General features: G+C 37.0%; 1 protein-coding gene across 1 annotated transcript in view; it reads right to left on the reverse strand.

Moving 5' to 3' along the window:
* Nucleotides 1-20,183, reverse strand: part of Glut4EF (Glucose transporter 4 enhancer factor) — a 332,547-nt gene that overhangs the window by 20,437 nt on the left and 291,927 nt on the right. Inside the window, exon 6 of the mRNA XM_090414696.1 lies at nucleotides 13,477-13,606. Within this exon, the coding sequence (XP_090270822.1) occupies nucleotides 13,477-13,606 (130 nt within the window). The remainder of the gene's footprint in view (nucleotides 1-13,476; nucleotides 13,607-20,183) is intronic.

Raw genomic sequence — 20,183 nt, forward strand, 5'->3', positions numbered from 1 at the left:
TCTAGCTTATTCAAATCCTCTTGCATGATTACCACATCTGCACTTTCCCACCTTGATATCATCTGCAAACAACTGACTATCCCCTTGCAATCCACTGACAATGTCATTGATATAAAGGTTATATAATATAGGTCCCAGTACTGAGCCCTGTGGGACCCCCACTTGTAACCCTCGGCCTCCTTGAAACTGCACCACCACCACCACCATACACAACTCTCTGATATCTATTGGCCAGCCAATCCTGAATCCAGTTGACCAACCTGACATCCAAACCCATGTGCTCAACTTAAATATCAGCTTATCATGTGGCACCCTGTCAAATGCCTTCATTAAATCCAAGAAAATGGCAGTATATGCCTTTCCTTCATCTACTGCTCTTGTAACTTTATTATAAAAGGCTAGCATATTACTAAAACAAGAGCGCCCCTCACAAATCCATGTTGACTCTCACAGATAACATTATCTTCATCTGCCCAATGTTGTATATGGCCCTAACTAATTTCTCCAAGATCTTAACAACTACTGATGACACACAAACTGGCCTATAATTAGACACTTCCAGTCTGCTACTGCCCTTATGCAATGGCACTATCTTGCTTTCCTTCCATTTCCTGAGCACCTTTCCCATAGCCAGACTTTCATTGACAAGCCATGTCAAAGGAGCTGTCAGTTCCTTAGCACACATTCTCTCAAAACTCGTGATGAAATACCATCCAGTCCCACAGCATTACCGACATCCAGAGTACTCAGTATTTGGAACACGTTCTCCTCCTGCACGTCTAAACCTCAAACCTGCCCTATCCCTCTAGTATTAAAATTTACTCCTCCAGGATGAAATACACCAATAAAGTGTTCATTGAATAATTCCACTATGTTCTGTGCATCAGTCACTCTATTCCCATTTTTATCCCACAATTTCATTCTTCTACAATCGATTCTCCTCCTACTGGCCACATAGCTAAAAAAAATTCCCTAGGATTTTCTTTGGATCTTAGGGCCAATCTCTTCTCATATTCCCAGTTTTGTCTTCCTTACCATACTAGTCACTCTTCTGGCCTGTGTCTTATATTCTTCATGCATCTGCTCTTCACCTGTCTCCTTATATCTCCTCCAAAGCCTCTTTTTCGCATGCAATTCCTGTTTAATATTGTTTGTCATCCACTTTACACCAAATTGTGTCCTCTTCTTCATTTGTGAAATACAGCTTACTATTGCTGCTAACAAATATTCCTTCACAATTTCCCAAGCACTAATGATATCCTGGCCTTCCAATTCTTCCTTCCATGAAACTTCCTCAAGTTGATGTCTAAGACTATTATAATCACCTGCCTTATAATTCCACATATGTTCCCGTCTCTTTGCTAATGCTGCATGTCTATTCATCAACTCAAAACCACATGGTCACTCTCTCCAACTGGTGGGAGAGATGTCATCTCAGTTATTATCAACTCTTCTGAAGCTATGACCAAATCCAAAACTATTGAACCTCTTGTTCCCTCTATTACACGTTGCCTAAGATATTTGTCCCTCGATAATTCTAGAAATTCCATTCCCTTATTACTACATGCATCTTCCTCTCACCAATTTATACTGCTGTAGTTAAAATCTCTCATAACAATCATTCTTCTTGCACTTGCCAAGCTCAACTGTCTAAACATTTCCTGGTCCCCACTCTCTGTGCTCCTTGGTTTGTAGCAACACCCTACTAAATATCCCATCTTGCCTATCTCTACCTCACACCATATGCTTTCAAAATCATTAGTGTCATTGCCTTCCAAAGCCTCCACTCTTAGAGGACATAAGTCGTCACTTATCATAAGCAGAACTCCACCACCATGCTTTCCCTTTCTATCCTGCCAAAAAATGCTGTACCCTGCTACTTCTATTCCTGTTATTATATCCTCTTCTGCCAACCATGTCTCAGTGATCCCAATAGTTCAACATAAACCCTTTCTTGACAGAGAATTCAAATGTTTAGCAATTTCCAAGAACAAGACTGCACAATCACTTTCATCTTTGTTCTTTAACATACCTTTAACATACCTTTGTTTCATCTTTGATCTGTAACATACCTTGGTTACAGATCCATATTCTGATACTATTACAGGCGGTCACTGGGTTATGGATGACCTGACTTGTGCCATTCCATACTTATGAACGGGCTCCCCTTAAGGATAATAATTAAATTAATAATTCAGGAACTAGTTTCTTTCGCGCATGTAAACAAATCCGCATTTGGCTGCATTGTTAAAGCAGCTCTTCCCATTATTTGGAAGTCAAATTTAAGGGTTTGGGTCACACCTGCCATGTTTGAAGATTAGTTCTTGAACTGTTTTATTCCTGTGCAGAATGTTATTGTTCAAAAAAGAAAATTCCCTTTAAAATTCTGCTTGTGCTGGACAATGCTCCAGGACATCCAACATCTTTAGATGGTTACAGATCCATCTTCTGATACTATTACAGGAGGTCCCTGGGTTATGGACGGCCTGACTTACACCATTCTGTAGTGTTGAAGTGTTGGGTGGTAAAATACGACCTTCATCCTAATGTAAAAGTCATATTTTTACCACCCAGCACTTCATTGTTACTGCAGCCAATGGACCAGGCAGTCATTTCTGCATTTAAGGCTTATCACTTATGGCATGCATTCCCACAAGCATTCAGGGCTACAGAAGATGATGTGATGACCTAGAGAGTTCACCAAGGATCATAACATTCATAATGCCATCAAAAACATCTGATTCTTGGGAGTAAATGAAGCAATCAACAAATAAAAGAATGTGGAACAAACTGTGCCCTCAATTCTGTGATGATTTTCGTGGATTCACAGGAGACATTGCCGAAGCCAGAAAATGCTGTTGTGGATAGTGGCAATGCACTGCAATTGGACATCACTGAAAATGATGTCATTGACTTAACAGAGTCCCATTCACAATAAATAATCAATGAAGACTTTATGGAGATAGAGAAGCAGCTGATAGAAACACAAGAACACAAAGAATCAGAAGATCCAGAGCTAAGAAAGTGTACGACAAAAGAATTAGCTGAAGCCTTTCGTCTCATTGAAGCAGGATTTGCTAAGCTTGAGGAGCAACATCATAACAGTCAGCCGTTTACAAAGGTTTACCATGCAATTTGTGAGAACATCAGCTGCGACAAGGCCATTTATGATGAAAAAAAGAAAAAGGCTGTGCAAACAACTCTTAGATACCTATTTCAAGAAACCGACCTCAGTGGTAAGCTCCCCTCCTCCAGAAACAGAATCAAATCGTGATTCTCCAGCACCAGGTCCATCCTTTTTTAGCACCATCTCCATCATTATCTTCCAATTAATGTTAGCCTACCTTCTTGCCTCAGAAATGCCCCTTCCAGTAAGCAAGACATTGATGCAACCTTTAATATTCTTTTTTGAAATTTCTCCTATCTAAACTTTTTGTATGAGTTTGTTTTCATGTTCTGTATGTTTGAATTAAAAGAAAGAGCACAATAGTTTCTGTAACTTATTATTACAGTACAGACGTGTATTATTATTATTATTATTATTATTACAGTATTAACGCTGTATTATTATTGCCACATATGAGCCATTATAGTATTGTTATCATTATTATTATTACTGCATAAGTGCTCTTCATCAAGGATCCAACTTAAAGACATTCTCAGGAACTTATCTCGTTCATAACCCAGGAACTGCCTGTACTAGATCCATCTCTCTCAAATTCCTGGTTTTCCCCACCACATGCTGTTTCAGGTAATTATCCCTTAATATTTGTACAAATTCCATCTTGCTATGTGTCCATTCCTCTTGGAAATCTATATTCATATAGTTGAAGCCCACTATAGCTGGCACTCATTTTTCTAATCTGCCAATACATGGCATCCACATCTTTCTGAGGATCCCCCCCCCATCCCCAGTTTATACTAGCAACCACAAAATTTTGTCTTATTTCTCCTCTAGCTTGCACTGGATATCAATTATCAAGACAGGATTATCATAAGGCACTTTATATTACATATCCCTCTGAGACAATATGTTAAGAGAGTGAGAAGAAGTGATCTATGAACAATGCATACACAAGAATAACTTCTTGTGGGACACAGCTTCTTAGAGTTTAAATTTTATTACTTTTTCATGATGCACCAGTAGGCAGACAATTTGAGTTTACCAAAATCCTGAAGTTCATGAAGGTTATTTTTTTACTCCCTCAGATATTTGCAGAGGTAAGAAATGTTTTATCCCTGACTCTTGCATAGGTAAGCAAAACAAAAGCCTTAGGTTTTGTCACCTTGGTACATTCTGTAATTCACAGCTGGCCTCTCAAAAAAGTCATTGACAGTATTCATTAGGTTCATTAGCAGACTCCCTTATTGGTAATAGATTTCTGTTGACTGTTTGTTGTTTATGACTGTTTGTAATGTTATCCAGAAGCTATCTCATGGAGGATCAGAAGGCAGAGACTGTCACACATGGGAGTGGAAGCTCGGTCATGAGCTTCTTTCAGGTAGAAGACAGAAAAACTGGTAACGACATTTAAATTCTGAAAAACAAGAATGAGTCATATAGCATGCATATAATATCACGTGTCTCAGTCGCAGGTGTCCAATAGGAGGAAACACATTCAGAAAAGTGGGAATAGATGTATAATTAATTAATTAAATTAAAAATAATAATAAATAAAAATATAAAAATTATAAACAATTAACAGCAATCACTTCCCAAAACTTATTAAGTTTTGGGAAGTGATTGCAAGTGGTTAGGCATATAGTCTATCCAATTAAAATTAGGATGGTAGCATAGGGCTTCACATAATTCAAAAAATAATGATTAAATTTGAACCTACTGTAGTGTAGTGTAGCATTTTGGTGTAGTTCCAGCAAACTCTGTGTCTAGTGTCAATGGTATGAGAAGCAAAGCCTGATTTTTGTATTCTGAAGGTTCAAGCCTTGCTTCTCATGCAATCAAAAATGCAGCATGACTTTGTCCTTCCCCTCTGCCCAATCACCTTTACTTCCTGAATTGACTATCCTATTCAATATTTTGGCTTCAGACTAGATTCTACACTTGTTGGTCATTCTTACATTAACTCACCTCATGCCTTCACACACATTCATCTGCATCCACCCTAACTGCTTAAATTTTCCTGAATTTGAGCTTCAGCATGCTTGGTGAACAAAGCTCACTAAACACCTAACACCAAAACCATTTAAATGTAGTCCATCAGCTTTATACAAATTCCTTCAAACACAGGCCATAGGTCCACAAACTCTACATTATTCCTTCTGAACAATCCATGCATTGATTTGTTTGCTATCAATGCTCTCTCTCCTCATTTTGCCTCTATCATAGTGCGGCAGGAGATTTATAATTTTTACCTCCTCGCTCTTCATTTTTGCTTTGTCCAATAACCTCTTCACATTCTCTCTCGCATCTCAGATCATTAGTGTATAATCAAGATAGTTATTTCGCCTTACCTTTTTGAATCTGGATGGCATGACTAATATCATTAATTTTTGTGCTGGGGAAACATGATTTGGTTATGCTTTTGTTAATTACTCCTCTGATCATTGAGTCCCCATACATAATTATTACCATGTTTTCCTCACTGTTGACATGATCTTGATCTTTACCTTGGACTATCTGCTTCTTTCTCTTCTCAGCCCTGCTAATCTCTTGCTGCTTCTGCAACTTTTTGATTCTGTGCTTTGTCCTACAAAGGACAAAGCACAGAATTGAATGTTATTTCTTATTTACATCTATTTCGTTCTCTTGTATTTCCACTGCCAGATGTTTAATATTAATTATGACATTATCATTTTCTATTTTACAACCAATACTATCTGCTCTACTAACATTCAAGTGCCACTCAACTGGCACTCACTGTCAAAACATTTAATACAAACTTGTTCATCTGTTTCACTCTCCTTCCACGAATCCTTTGTGATGAATACATCTCTCTCTCTCACACACACACACTGCACTGTGCAAAATCACATAAATTCATATCACTCAACAATAACATCTTTGCCACCATTGTTCTACCATGCATTGGCATCATACTGACAATATCATGCTTGAAAAAAAAAAAAAAAAAAAAAAAAAAAAAAAAAAAAAAGTTTACTTACAAACTAAACAACTCAGTCAATCACAGACCCATATAAAATAAAAAATACGAGTTAACTTAATATTATTAACTAAAACAGGAAAAAATGACTTATCTTTTGGCAGTGGTAATAATAACAACAAATACACAAAATGTGCCTTCTCCCAGCCACCATCAGTTTGGGAGTTAGTAAAACTCCAAAACTTTCACCACCACTCCAGACAGAATGAAATGAAATTAGTCATGCAGGCTAAAGATAACCCCAAAGAATTCAGAACTAATCATAAACAACCCAAAAGAATCTTATCATTATGATTCAAATAAATGAAAGAATGAAAGTAGAAGAATAAATTTACTGAGTGGAAACAGTACACTTGAGCCTGAAGTAGATGTGATTGTGCATATAATGAACACTTCTCATTCTATCTACCTGGAGTATGCTATCATTAAACTGAAGAAGGGGAGGGAGGGAGGGAGGAGGGAGAGAGGTGCATAAAAAGGAGGTTCTAGAACTTGCATATCCTGGACAAAAATTGGGCAACAGAGATAGGATTGACAGGATATCAGCTCTTTCACTAAAGAAATGTGAAGCTGAAATAGTTAGGTCCTTAATATGATTGTATAATTTCATTCTGTCTGGAGAGGTGGTGAAAGTTTTGGAGTTAGTAAAACTCCAAAACTTTCACCACCACTCCAGACAGAACGATACAGAAATAGATTGAGAGATGTAGCTTATACTTTGCAAGAACAGTATGGGTGTGCTAAAAAGGACACTCATGCTGAGTAATATTCGCATATTTTATAACATTATTATAAAATACATCTGAGATGGATAAGGGGAATGGATACAATATGATACCATTGGACTTTGCTAAGGTATTTTACAGGATACCAGATGAAAGGATGTCACATAAAACTACTCACTTGGATAAGAGGATGGCTTAGAAAGTAGTGTGTGTGTGTGTGTGTGTGTGTGTGTGTGTGTGTGTGTGTGTGTGTGTGTGTGTGTGTGTGTGTGTGTGTGTGTGTGTGTTATGGTGAATAACGAATTAAAGTTCAGAGGACATAGTAAAGATTGCAAATATAACTCAAAGGATATTGCAATACTGAACAAATATTTATGTATAAGGATAAAGAGGTCATTTTGCTTCCTGATGTGACTGCACTTGGAATACTGCACCGATATGGTCTCCTGAGTTCCAAAGGCATAAAGAAGCTTGAGAGACAGTGAAAAGAAGAGATGCAAAGATAATATTAGGATTATGTAATGAAGATTATGAGGATGGACTACAGACTCTAGTAAACATAGGAAAGAGTAGTAATACGATAGAGGCCTATAAACTTCTGAAAGAGTTATAGGATATCAGTTAATAAAATTTTTCATTATATGGAAGGTTGGGAGAGGATAACAGGATACCTGTGGAAGCTATGTTTGTGTGCAATTAATAAAGGGAACGAGAGCTAGATTTTTCTGTCGGAGAGCACAGCGAGTGGAACAGTTTGTCTGTTGAAGTGGAAAGTGTATCTATTGTGAATGGATTTAAGAGAAGTTATGATAGTTGGTGCCGGTGATGTATGGCTTCTCTCAGTGAGTCCTTGACCCCAGGAGATCTCTGATAATGATAATAATAATAGCAAATAGGAAAAGATGTAGTGTGGTCAAGACAGATATGTTGATGAAAAGAGCTTTTCACATAGATATCAGAGAGATTTTTCAAAATGTAGAAGAAAATAAGAATGGGAAGTCATACCTAAAAATTTTATGAAGGTGTGATAAATAAAGATGTAAGAGTAGGTTTATTTACATAGTAGTGATTGAATAGAAGACTTGGAAGTATATGGATATGAATGAATTTTAGCACATTTGACCATAAATGTGCCATCAATGTGACATTTAAGTTGAATCTCCCATGATAAGTTTCTTGATTCCATGGAGTTATATGACCTGCCCAGATCATTTTTCATAACTGAATTTTAGGATAAAGTGGTTAGTCTGATGCCTGAATATATATTCATAAGTTTGTGTAAACTGCATGTATTCTTCTGGCTGGTTGCAGGATGAAGAACCCAGTTTCTGAGAGGAAAAACTGTGCCACCTTTGCATTAAACCAACCAATTCTCCTTCAGTTGAAGAAAGTCCTGATAAAGGTTCTTCACGTCCTACATGTGATTCAAACCAAAGGGCTTCAATGAAACTGACTAAATTATGGAAGCTAATAATAATAGTAATAACAATTTCATTATTGCCATTCTTTGGTAAAATATGATCTTTATACAGTTCTTAAAAAAACTATCTTTTTTCCAGAGATCTTTGTTTATTATCATAAGTTACATTTATGCTAAGAAACCAAGACCTCTGGAAAGGATAGCTTAGAAAGTGGGACACAGATTGCATCATCAATACTGCAATATTTCGAAGACATAACACTATTATTCTAGGATCTTGTATTTTAACCTTTTATTAGTATTTTTTTTTCTTTATGGAACTAGGGAACCCAAAAGAAATCCTAATAATAAAAAAAAAAAAGAAAAGAGAAAAAAACAACATATAGGACTAATTTGTAAGAAAACATATTAAACCTATCTGTGTGTTAAGGCTTAAGTGCTGGGAGAAACTCAAGTTATAGGCTTAATAAAGTGAAACAGCACTGAGAAAGGATTTACATTTTTTTTTTATTAATAATTTTTTTTAAAAAAAATTTAAATACTTCTCCCTTCCGCGATGTCTCAGTGACTGAGATAAAATATTCGAAGAAATAAATAACATTTTTAATTCTTTTTCAGTACTGTTTCATTCCATTAAACTTCTAACATGATAGTAAACCTATGTAGTACATCAGTACTGTATGCAGGCTAAGAATTATTTTTCATTATTTTTATTTATTTTAATAAAAATCTATAAACCCAATTCTAGAGATCACACATAGAATTTTTTAAAGCTGCTTCAGGCTTTCAATAAGTGGAATGGATAATGAGTGACAAAATACATCTGTCACCTATAACAAACAAACAAACAACCATGTCCAAAGCTGGATTCAAACCTGCATTCTGTTGGTTGGTAGAATGGGTTACATTAACCTCTCAGCCAACCACTTGAGCAAAATATGTGCAGAATAAACTATCATATGAAATAGTAGGTGGAATGTCTCAGAACGAGATGAGAAGTATGAAAGATGAGATTAGGCAAATGGAAGAGACGAATGCCAGGCGAACCAGAGTAGGAGTGAGAGAGAGTTATGAGAATGATAGAAAGGAGAGAATAGAAACAGTAGAAGATAGGGAATGAGACAGAGAGAGAGAGAGAGAGTTATGGGCGTGATAGAAGAGGAAAGAATAGAAACACTAGAAGAGAGAAAATGAGAAGAATGCGAAGGAGTGCTGGAACCAGGAATTGAGTGGTGCCAGGACAGCAGGGGAATACAGACAGAAAGGGTTATAGGAGAGAGAGTGAGGGATGCAGGTAAACAATCAAGGAATAGAGTGGTAAGAGGTATGATGTATGGAGACTCAATGATCTGTGGTGTGCAAGATAGGATGCCAGAGGAGTGTTTGCCTGGAGGAATGATAGAAAGTGTAGCTATGGCAATTAAGTGGGGTGAAAGGGTGGATGAGATGATTGTGATGGTGGGCACAAATGACTAGAGAGGCAAGAGATAAGAGATTCATGATTGAGGTTGTAAAAAAGAAAACGCAGAGAGGAAAGATAGTGTGGGTGTTACCCAAGTATGATAATGATGAGCTGAGCAGAAGAGCAGTAATAATGAATAGCATAATAGCTAGAATGTGTCAGAAGAGAGGACTGGAATATGTGGATGCCTGCATTTGAGGACAGAAAGGAACTGCATGCGAGAGACTGCTTGCATTTGAATGAGGAAGCACACAGGCATCTGGAGATATTGCTGTTTTCTGAATGAGTCAGTGTATCAATGCAGGGAAACTAGAATAGATATCAGGGTGGATGGTAGCAGGGGTGGCCTCTTGTGGGAATGGGTGCTTGGGAGAAGGGGGACAACATCAGATAACACGGAGTCCAGTGAAGTCTGGAGGGGGGATAATGATAGGTATAGAAGCAGCAACATTTTTATGCTTTATACTAATGCCAAGAGTATCTTGAATAAAGGAGATGAATTGGTAACGCTGATGGTATCAGCCTGGCCAAAGATTACTGGGATCTCTGAGGCCTGGTTGACAGAAGATGATATAATAACAGGAATAGAAGTAGCAGGGTACATCATTTTTCAGCAGGATAGGAGGGGAAAACACAGTACTGGAGTACTGCTTATGATAAGTGATGACTTATGATGTCCTCTAAGAGTCGGGGCTCTGGAAGGCAGTGATACTAATGGGTTTGAAAGCATATGGTGTGAGGTAGGGGTAGGCAAGACAGGTTAGTGGGATGTTGTTACAAGCCAAGGAACACAGAGGGTGGGGAGCAGGAGATGTATAGGCAGTTGAGCTTGGCAAGTGCAAGAAGAATGATTATTATGGGAGATTTTAACTACAGCAGCATAAGTCCGGAATATCATTAGTGCTTGGGAAATTGTGAAGGAATATTTGTTAGCAGCAATAGTAAGCTGTATTCCACAAGTGAAAAAGAGGACAGAATTTGGTATAAAGTGGATGACAAACAATATCATACAGGAACTGCAGGTGAAAAAGAAATTATGGAAGAGATATAAAGAGAGGGGCAGAGAGCAGATGCATGAAGAATATAAGACACAGGCCACGGGAGTGACTAATATGGTAAGGAAGGTGAAACTGGAATATGAAAAGAGATTGGCACTAAAATCCAAAGAAAATCCTAGGGAATTTTTTAGCTATATGGCCAGCAGGAGGATAAATGATTGTGGAAGAATGACATTGTGGGATAAAAATCAGAATATTTGTTAGCAGCAGTAGTAAGCTGTATTCCACAAGTGAAAAAGAGGACACAATTTGGTATAAAGTGGATGACAAACAATATCATACAGGAACTGCAGGTGGAAAAGAAGTTATGGAAGAGATATAAAGAGAGGAGCAGAGAGCAGATGCATGAAGAATATAAGACACAGGCCAGGAGAGTGACTAATATGGTAAGGAAGGTGAAACTGGAATATGAAAAGAGATTGGCACTAAAATTCTAGGGAATTTATTAGTTATATGGCCAGCAGGAGGATAAATGATTGTGGAAGAATGACATTGTGGGATAAAAATGGAAATAGAGTGACTGATGCAGAGGACATAGTGGAAATATTCCATAAACACTGCATATTGGAGTATTTCATCCTGGAAAAGTAAGTTTTACTAAGTGATAGGGCAGGTTCGAGGTTTAGAGGTGCAAGAGAAGAGTGTGTGTTCCAAATACTGAGTACCCTGGATGTCAGTAAAGCTGTGAGACTGGATGGTATTTCACCAACGGTTTTGAAAGAATGTGATAAAGAACTGATAGCTCTGTTGACCTGGCTTTTCAATGAAAGTCAGGCTATGGGAAAGGTACCCAAGGAATGGAAGGAAGGTAAGATAGTGCCCACTGCATAAGGGTGGTAGCAGACTGAATGTGTCTAACACTCTTGGAGAAATTAGTGAGGGACCATATATAGTGTTGGGCAGATATGGATAATGTTATCTGTGAGAGTCAACATGGATTTGTTAAGGGGCTCTCTTGCTTTAGTAATATGATTGACTTTTATAATAAAGTGACAAGAGTAGTTGATGGGGGAAAGGCATATACTGCCATTTTTTTTTTTTTTTTTTTGCAAAGGCATTTGACAAGATGATATTTAAGTTGCAGCACATGGGTTTAGATGTTGTGTTAGTCAACTGGATTCAGGATTGGCTGTCTGATAGGTATTAGAAAGTTGTGCATGGCGGGGCAATACAGGTCCCAGTACGGAGTCCTGTGGGACCCCACTTATAACCTCTGTACTGGGACCTGTATTGTTTACCTGTATCGACAATATCAATGACATTGTCAATGGCGTGGAGGGGGGGATATTCAGATTGTTTATAGATGAAGTGAAGCTGGGAAGGATTATTAGTAATAGTGCAGATGTGGCAGCCCTGCAAGAGGATTTGAATAAACTAGTCAGATGGGCAAATAAATGGGGGTGTTAGTTTAATGCAGCAAAATGTAAAGTCTTGAAGTTTGGGATACATCGATGGGAGGCTGCATACTTGATTGGAGGAGCTGGAGAGTCTTATCTCCCCTACTGTAGGAAGTAGGGGAGATAAGAGATCTGGGGGTGATGATTGATAGAAAACTGAAACTCAGGGCACATACTGCAAAGGTTGTGAAGGTAACCTAGAGGATTGCTACAAAACTGAGAAGGATGCTGACATGCAGAGATAAAAGAGTTATCATTCCATTGTATAAGACCCTGATCAGACCACATTTAGACTACTGTTCTCAAATTTGGTCCCCAGGATTGAAGGGGATAAATTAACTGTGGAAACTCTGTAGCGGTACAGAGGCAGATAACAAAGATAGTTTCAGGACTGTACAATGTTAGTTATGGGGATCGGCTGAGGGAATGTGGACTGCAGAGCTTGGTAGATAGAAGAAGGTGAGGTGATATGATTGAGACTTTTAAACTGTTGACAGGTAGTTACAGGGTTGACACCAGAGAGTTCTTTTGGTTGGTGGAACAGCGGGAAGGAGTGATGACAAGGGGGCCATCCCTGGAAGTTATGAAAGGAATCTGTGAGTAAGAGGGTGAGGAGTGGTTTCTTTGCGTGGAGGGTGGTTGAACCTGGAATGCATTGCCTGATAGAGTGATGAGAGCAAGAATGGTCAATGAGTTCAAGGAACGGTATGACAGACTTTGTGTTTCATAGGAAGGACCTTCCACGATGAGTCTTTTAACTCCATAGAGGCCTGAATAATAATAATAATATGCTATACCCTCCAGACATCTAGCTTTCTCAGCATGTTTTGTCTTGGTAATGAAAATAGAGATGATAATCTACTTCATTAATAATGCAATACCACAATGCTTAAGTTGGTAGTATTATTAACATCAAACCACTGTGGAATAAAAAGACTCACTATGGAAAAGTCCTACTGTCACACACAGAGCTTATTGAACCATGCTGTAAACTCTTTCACAGCTACCTCACTCGTCACACTCATAGACAATGCATTCCACTTACTAAGCATTCACTTTTTTTTAAACTTGTTTCAAATTACAGACTAAAGTTCTTTCAGCTGAATGTTAATAAACATCTTTTTCTATTTTTCCAACATATTAATTCACAGCACTATTGAAATGTAAGTTGAATATGCTTTCATGTTTGTAATTATTAATAAGAATGTATACATTAATATAATAACACATGTCCAAATTCATAACTTGCTATTTTATTTAAAAAAGTGCCTAAAACAATGCTCAAAATTTACCATGGCACTTGGTGCACTAGCAGCATAAGCATGTGGCTGCCAAGATGGTGACTGAGAGAGCTGAGGAATGTTAATTGGACAGGCAGCATTATTTTTGCTGTTAATGACTGGAAAACTGTGCTGTAATATAAAAAAAAAAAAAAAGGCTTAAATAAGTAAAAAAATTCTTGGTAATTAAATTTAGTGCAGAAATAATTCAATTTTCCATTCATGCTAATTCCATAATAATACCCAATAAAATAAACAATACCCAATTTACTGCAACATTATACCTATTAAAAAACAAAATTTTTGGAATCAATTAAATTTTTTTTTAATAAGATTTCTAACTTAATGCTGAATCAATCCATAATTAACAACAATTTCAAGATATCTATGCTATTTTTTTCAATAACATTAATTTTATGCGATATCTTCAGAATGAATATACAATAAAAGAGGACAGCAATATTAAAACAGATTCATTTTGAACATATGTTGAAAAAATAAATCTTAAAATCCGTTATTTGTATAAAGTTTCAAATTAGCTGGTTATTTTAGGAGAGGCAATTTTCTTCTTCTTTTGCCTCTTTCTACTGCTGGATATAGGCCTCCCCCTTAACTTTCCAGTTCTGTCTGTTTTTAGCCGATGTCCATCAAATGTCAAACCTTTGTAGATTATCTCTCCATCTTGTTCTTTGACTTTTCCTTCTCTTTTAGTGCTTAATTTTGTCTACTTTTTGTCTGGCAGTCTAGTAATATGGCCAACCCATCTGCTTACATGCATTACAATACTTCACAATATTTTTTACTCCAGGCATCTCTCTGATTCTAGTATTTCTTATTCTATCCCTTTTTGTTATGTGGTCATTTTTCTTTCCAAGGCTCTTCCAAGGCTTAGGCCTCATACAACCTGTCTTCCTGTATTTTAGATGTCACCCATGTCTCGCTTTCATAGACAAACAGTGGAATAATGCATACATTATAGAGCTTTCTTTTTAAAAAAACATACAGGTAAATTATTATTAACACCAGACCTCCATGGAGTCAAAAGACTCATCACAGGAGGCACACACTGTTACACACAAAGCCCATCCAACCATGCTTTAAAACTCATTCAATGTATCTGCATTCACCACAATATTAGGTAACACGTTCCACTCACTAACCATCTCCATGCCAAAGAACCTACTCCTTATGCTGTTGCTCACACCCTCCTTATACAGCTTCCATAGATGTCCCATTGTTCTATCCCCTCTCTCTTCTCCTATTCTATAAAAAATTTCTTTCACATGAACCTGGTAACAACTCTTTACAAGTAATCTTTATACAACCAAAATACTTTGTCTCCTTGTATGATTCTTCTACTTATTTATCTTGCTTTTCCGTAAAGCTAACTAAATGACCAAGTTAAATATAGTCCTCCACAATTTCAATATGATTATCTATTAATTTTAGTTTGGTATGATCTGAATTTGTCATCAGTTTGGTTTCAGTTTGACTAATCTTTAAACCTTTTTCCTGCTTTCTCTATCAAGGTTATTTAACATTTCCTGAGCTTCTTTATTTTTATTGTTATTTGCTTTAAGCAAATCATCTGCAAAATATAAGTGATTGGGATTTTTTCTATTCATGCTAATTCCATAGTTTTCACATGAGACATTCTTAAAGACTTATTCTAATGTAGCAAAAACAATTTGGATGATATAGGATCTCCTTGCCTTATCCCTCTCCCAATACTAAATTTCTTTTCTTGATGTTCTAGCTTTATACTGGTTGTTGAGTTTTGATATGGTTCATAAATACATGAAGAATATTATGGCAATACTAATTAACTAATTATTATGATAAAAGTATAAAGATTAGTATCATGTTGGAGTAATCACTCTAATTTAATAAACCAATTCCAATATTAATATTAAGGTCATCATCATCTGGAACACACAACACAACACATACACAAAGAAACAAACTATATTACAACACACATCAATATACGAAAATATATTAGTAATGTTGTCATCCTGATCCTAATTAGCTCTGCCCTCTCTCCCCCATACACACCAGAGTGTACATCCATAATTTACTATAATTTGCAGGACATATGTGAAACAGAAAAGCATGATGTAAATAATAATAATAATAATAAATCTTTAAGAAAATAAAAATAAATAAATTCTTTCTTTCATTGTTACATTATTAAAATCTACATCTATCTCTTATCCAGAGCCTTTTAAAAATAAGTTGATATTTCACATGCAAACTTTGTTTTTTTACACTTAGATAAAGGATTAAACAAGAATATAATTTCTTGAGAAGTTTAATGCTTGACTGTATCCAGAAGAGAGCAATCTGCTTAACTAATAACCTCTCTTTCATGGATTCTCTCCAATCATTTTTTATCGATGATCTATCACAGTGGTTCCCAACTTTTTCCACTTGTGTACCCCTTTTAAACCCATTTCTATAAATTGTACCCCTTGTTTTTAAACTTGCTGTTTTTAAATACTGACACTTTTGTTCAGTGCCTATCTTAATATAAAATAATGGGAAATAGTTGTTTTTCCGCCATTACTGATTATTTTTTTGTGTACTCCTGAATGGCCCAGCATGAATCCCCCGGGAGTACACGTACCACGGATTGGGAACCAATGATCTATTACTACATTATATCTTTTCAAAAGATATTTTCATGGGTGCTACTCTATTGAATAAGCCACAAATGATGTTCATGGTCTACTAATGTAGAAACATTAGAAGTTGCTAGTCAACATCTATATGTGGTTTGTGTCCAAACATAAAACCTACTTACCTCTTCTTTCATTCCATCTGATCTTTGGAACAGTATTCTCTATACTATTTTTCTCAATACTCCCCCCCCCCCCCATCCCAGGACCTACACGTCTATTTGCACTCCCACACACCAGTGCTGTGTGAGCACAGCACTGGTGTGTGGGAGTGCTTTCATGAGTTTTGTCACTAATATTTACTGCTCTGCTACCTCTCTTTCGAACACATGCACACACACATACACACAGTTTTTGTATTACACCAAACATTTGATTAGGGCATTCATTTCAGGTAAATTATGGAGACTACAAGTGTGTTAGAATTAATTACTTTAATTTTCTGACGTTTTGACCTTCATATTAAGGTCATCATCTGGAGTATATACACATAATGAGACAAGCTATATTACATTTCAAACAGTATGCCAACGAGACAATAATCTGATCAACATTATTTTACTGGCCTGAACTCTAGTGGGGAAAAAAAAAATACTAATTTAACATGAGAGTTGTTATATTAGAGTTAAGATCCTGGATTACTTACAGTCCTATTTATAATTAACACTTAGATGAAAAGGTTATGTGGACAAAATAGGTATCTTTCATATTCTTGGGACTTATAGAACACCAGTATTGTTAAGATTAGGATGGCTGATAAGAATTTCACAGGCCTCCTTAAATTTACGTTCATACCACATTTTGGCATGAAGTAAACAGCAAGTACCTTTCCAGGTGGTATTCAGAGCATGATCAGAAAGGCTGGATTTACCACAGTTATTATATTTAATGTGGCGTTTATGTTTCTTTTTTTAGATAGGAATTGTGTGTCCTGTTTCACCTATATAGAACAAATTACAAGTCCAATGAATATGGCATATTCCAGGATGGGCCAGCAGAGGAAGCAGATCCCTGGATAAGTTAAATAAGTTCTTTAATTTTGCAGGAGATTTAAAGGAAGCATTGAGGTTGTATTTCTGTAGTCTGTTTATTTTATCTGATATCCCTTTAATGAATGGAATGGTTACAGCTTTATTGTAATCTAGTTTATTTTGGTTTTTAAGTAGGATCTTGTGAAGAATTTTGTTGATAGTTCTTCACAAGACCCCACTTAAAAACAAAAATAAACTAGATTACAATAAAACTGTAACCATTCCATAAATTAAACAGATATCACATAAAATAAACAGAATACTACAGAAATGCAACCTTAATTGATCAAATCATTATCTCTTTGGCATACTGTTTGAAATGTAATATAACTTGTCTCTGTATATTGAGAAAAAATGGCGGCAGCATTGTCATTCTATGATTTTAATTTAGATTTCAGTCGTTTCGTTAAGTGTGAGGTCTGTTATATGTATTCCTTCGATTACATAAATGATTTGTGGATGTTTAGTGCGGATGGAAGAAGGGTGTGTGCGAAGTGTGACCTGAACGAGGAACTGATGAATGCAAATATGAAATTGATGACAGAAAGTGTTAGTACCGATTGTGTCGTGAGTGCACGTTTGAAAGAGAAGGATGGTGAGAGAGAGGGGAAAAAAATGTTAAAAAATCAGGAAAAAAGAAAAAGAGCAATTTGAAAACCATAACGGATGTTAAAAGGGACAAAAGTGAGGCGGAAAGAAGCGAAATCGAGAGAACCGAATGAAAGTAGAAATGTAAAATGAAAGTAGAAAGTAGAAATCCCAAGTGAAAAAAATCGAAAGAATAAATGATAGTGAAAAAAGAATGAATGATGGCGAAAGTTGGACGCATGTTGGACCGATAGTACTGAAACAAAGAAAGATGAATGACAGTAAAAGTGAGAAGAATGATAGCGAAAGTTGGACGCATGTTAGTCCGAAAGTACGGAAACAAAGAAAGATAAATGAGAGTGAAAGTGAGAAGAATGATAGTGAAAGTTGGACGTATGTTTGACCGAAAGTACGGAAACAAAGAAGAATGAATGAGAGGGAAAGTGAGAAGAAGGGGTCGAGAGTTAGAAAGTTAGAAAGATTTAATGATAGAGAGAATGTGTCACAAGATTCGGAAGGTGAATTGGATGGATGAGGCAAGAAATGAAATGGATGCGGAATGAAATTAAGAGAATTCAGGTCAAAACTATTAAATAAATCATGATGGCATGAAAGAGTTAACAAAAGATAAGCGAGTGGCGTTGTATGGCGACTCCATTATTAAAGGTGTGCTAGAGGATAAAATGCACAAGGTATGTTTTCCAGGCAGTAAAATGAGTAGAGTGATTGAGGCATTGGATATGAGGCAGGAGCGAGCAAAAGAGTTAATTGTATTAATTGGTACAAATGATTTGAGAGAAAACAAAGAGCATGTCAAAATGAATGTCAGGAGACTGCTTGGAAAGATAAAAGAGAATAGTGTGACAGGAAGGGTAGTCAGTGTGTTGCCTAGGTATGATTGTGGTGAAATGAGGCAGAGAGCAAGGATTATGAATGATATTCTGGCTGAAATGTGTGAGGAGATGGAAGTAAGTTTGTTAATGTGTGGAATGAGTTTGAGGGACGAAGTGAGATGTATGGGAGCGATGGACTGCATTTGAGTGGTTATGGCGTGAGGCGCTTGGAGAGACTGCTGCTGGAAGGTAGAGAAGTCAATAGAGAGAATGAATCAGATCGAGAGGGAAGTGACGTGGAAGAGCAGGAGAGTAAGGCAAGAGATAATGAAGTAGTGGAAATGAATGGGGAAGTGAGTGGTATGAGTATAGACAATGAAAGAATGGGTGTGCAAGAGTAGCAGGGAAACGGGGAGGCTCAGGGTGGACAGCAGTACACAGCGTGAGAAAGGTGGATGCTCCAAGAGGAGGTGAGAACATGTGTAGGCAGGAAAGAAATGGGATGACCAGGGATCAAGAGGAAACAGATGGAATTGAAAAGGGTTCTAAAATGAAGAAGCAAAAAGGGAAATGGTTCCAGTCCAGCATGGAGAGATCACATCAAGTGAGTGGTATCAGTGGAACTAGCTGTAGATCCAGAAATGAGCTGTTGTGTTTGTATACCAATGCTAGAAGTATAAGAAACAAGGCAGATGAAATGGTTGCACTAATTGCGTCTGTACACCCAAAGATTGTCGGAATAAGTTAAACATGGTTAGATGAGGACGACATCCTGACAGGAATAGAGATGGAAAGGTACGATGTGTTTTTTGTGAGGATAGAAGGGGTAAAAAGGGAGGGGGAGTGCTATTGATGATAGAGAAAGAGTTATGTCCATACAAGGTAGAGATGCAAGAGGGAAATAGGGCCAGTGGTTTTCAGGCAGTATGGTGTGAGATAGAGGTGAAAGAATCAAATACTTGGTGGGATGTTGATATAGACCTGGTAATGTGGATGGTGGTGATAGCGAAATGTATAGTCAAATAAGAAAAGGGTGATCATTATGGTTTTAATTATGGCAATATAGACTGGAATGAAGAGATAGCAACTGGAAGTAAAGAAAATGAGTTTCTTGAGTTTTTGAGGGATAACTACCTCAGACAGTATGTAACAGAGGGCACACAAGGATTAAAGATCTTGGATTTGGTCATCTCATCGATGGATGTAATTATAAATGAGGTGTCAAATCATCCACCAATTGGTGAAAGTGACCATGAGGCGATTACCTGGGTGGTTGCCAACAGTGCAAGGACCCCTTTGAAAAAAGGGTATATGTGGAACTACAAAGGGGGGTGATTATGAAGAGCTCAGGAGACAGCTTGCAGGTATAGCATGGAATGAGGAGTTAGCTGGAAAAGAGATCAATGCAGCTTGGGGGATTTTCAAAAACTATTTAGTAGATGCAATGTCTAAATGTATAACATGGGTGAGAAGGTTAAATAAGGTAGGTGTGAGATGGATGAATAAAGAGATTAAGCATACGATACAGAGAAAAAGGGCATTGTGGAGGCAGCATAAGAGAAGTGGAAATAACCAATTTTATGAGATCT

The sequence above is a fragment of the Typopeltis vanoorti genome, chromosome 25 (assembly GCF_054136105.1).
Source record: "Typopeltis vanoorti isolate ZY-2024b chromosome 25, IOZ_Tvanoo_1.0, whole genome shotgun sequence".
NCBI lineage: Eukaryota > Metazoa > Arthropoda > Arachnida > Uropygi > Thelyphonidae > Typopeltis > Typopeltis vanoorti.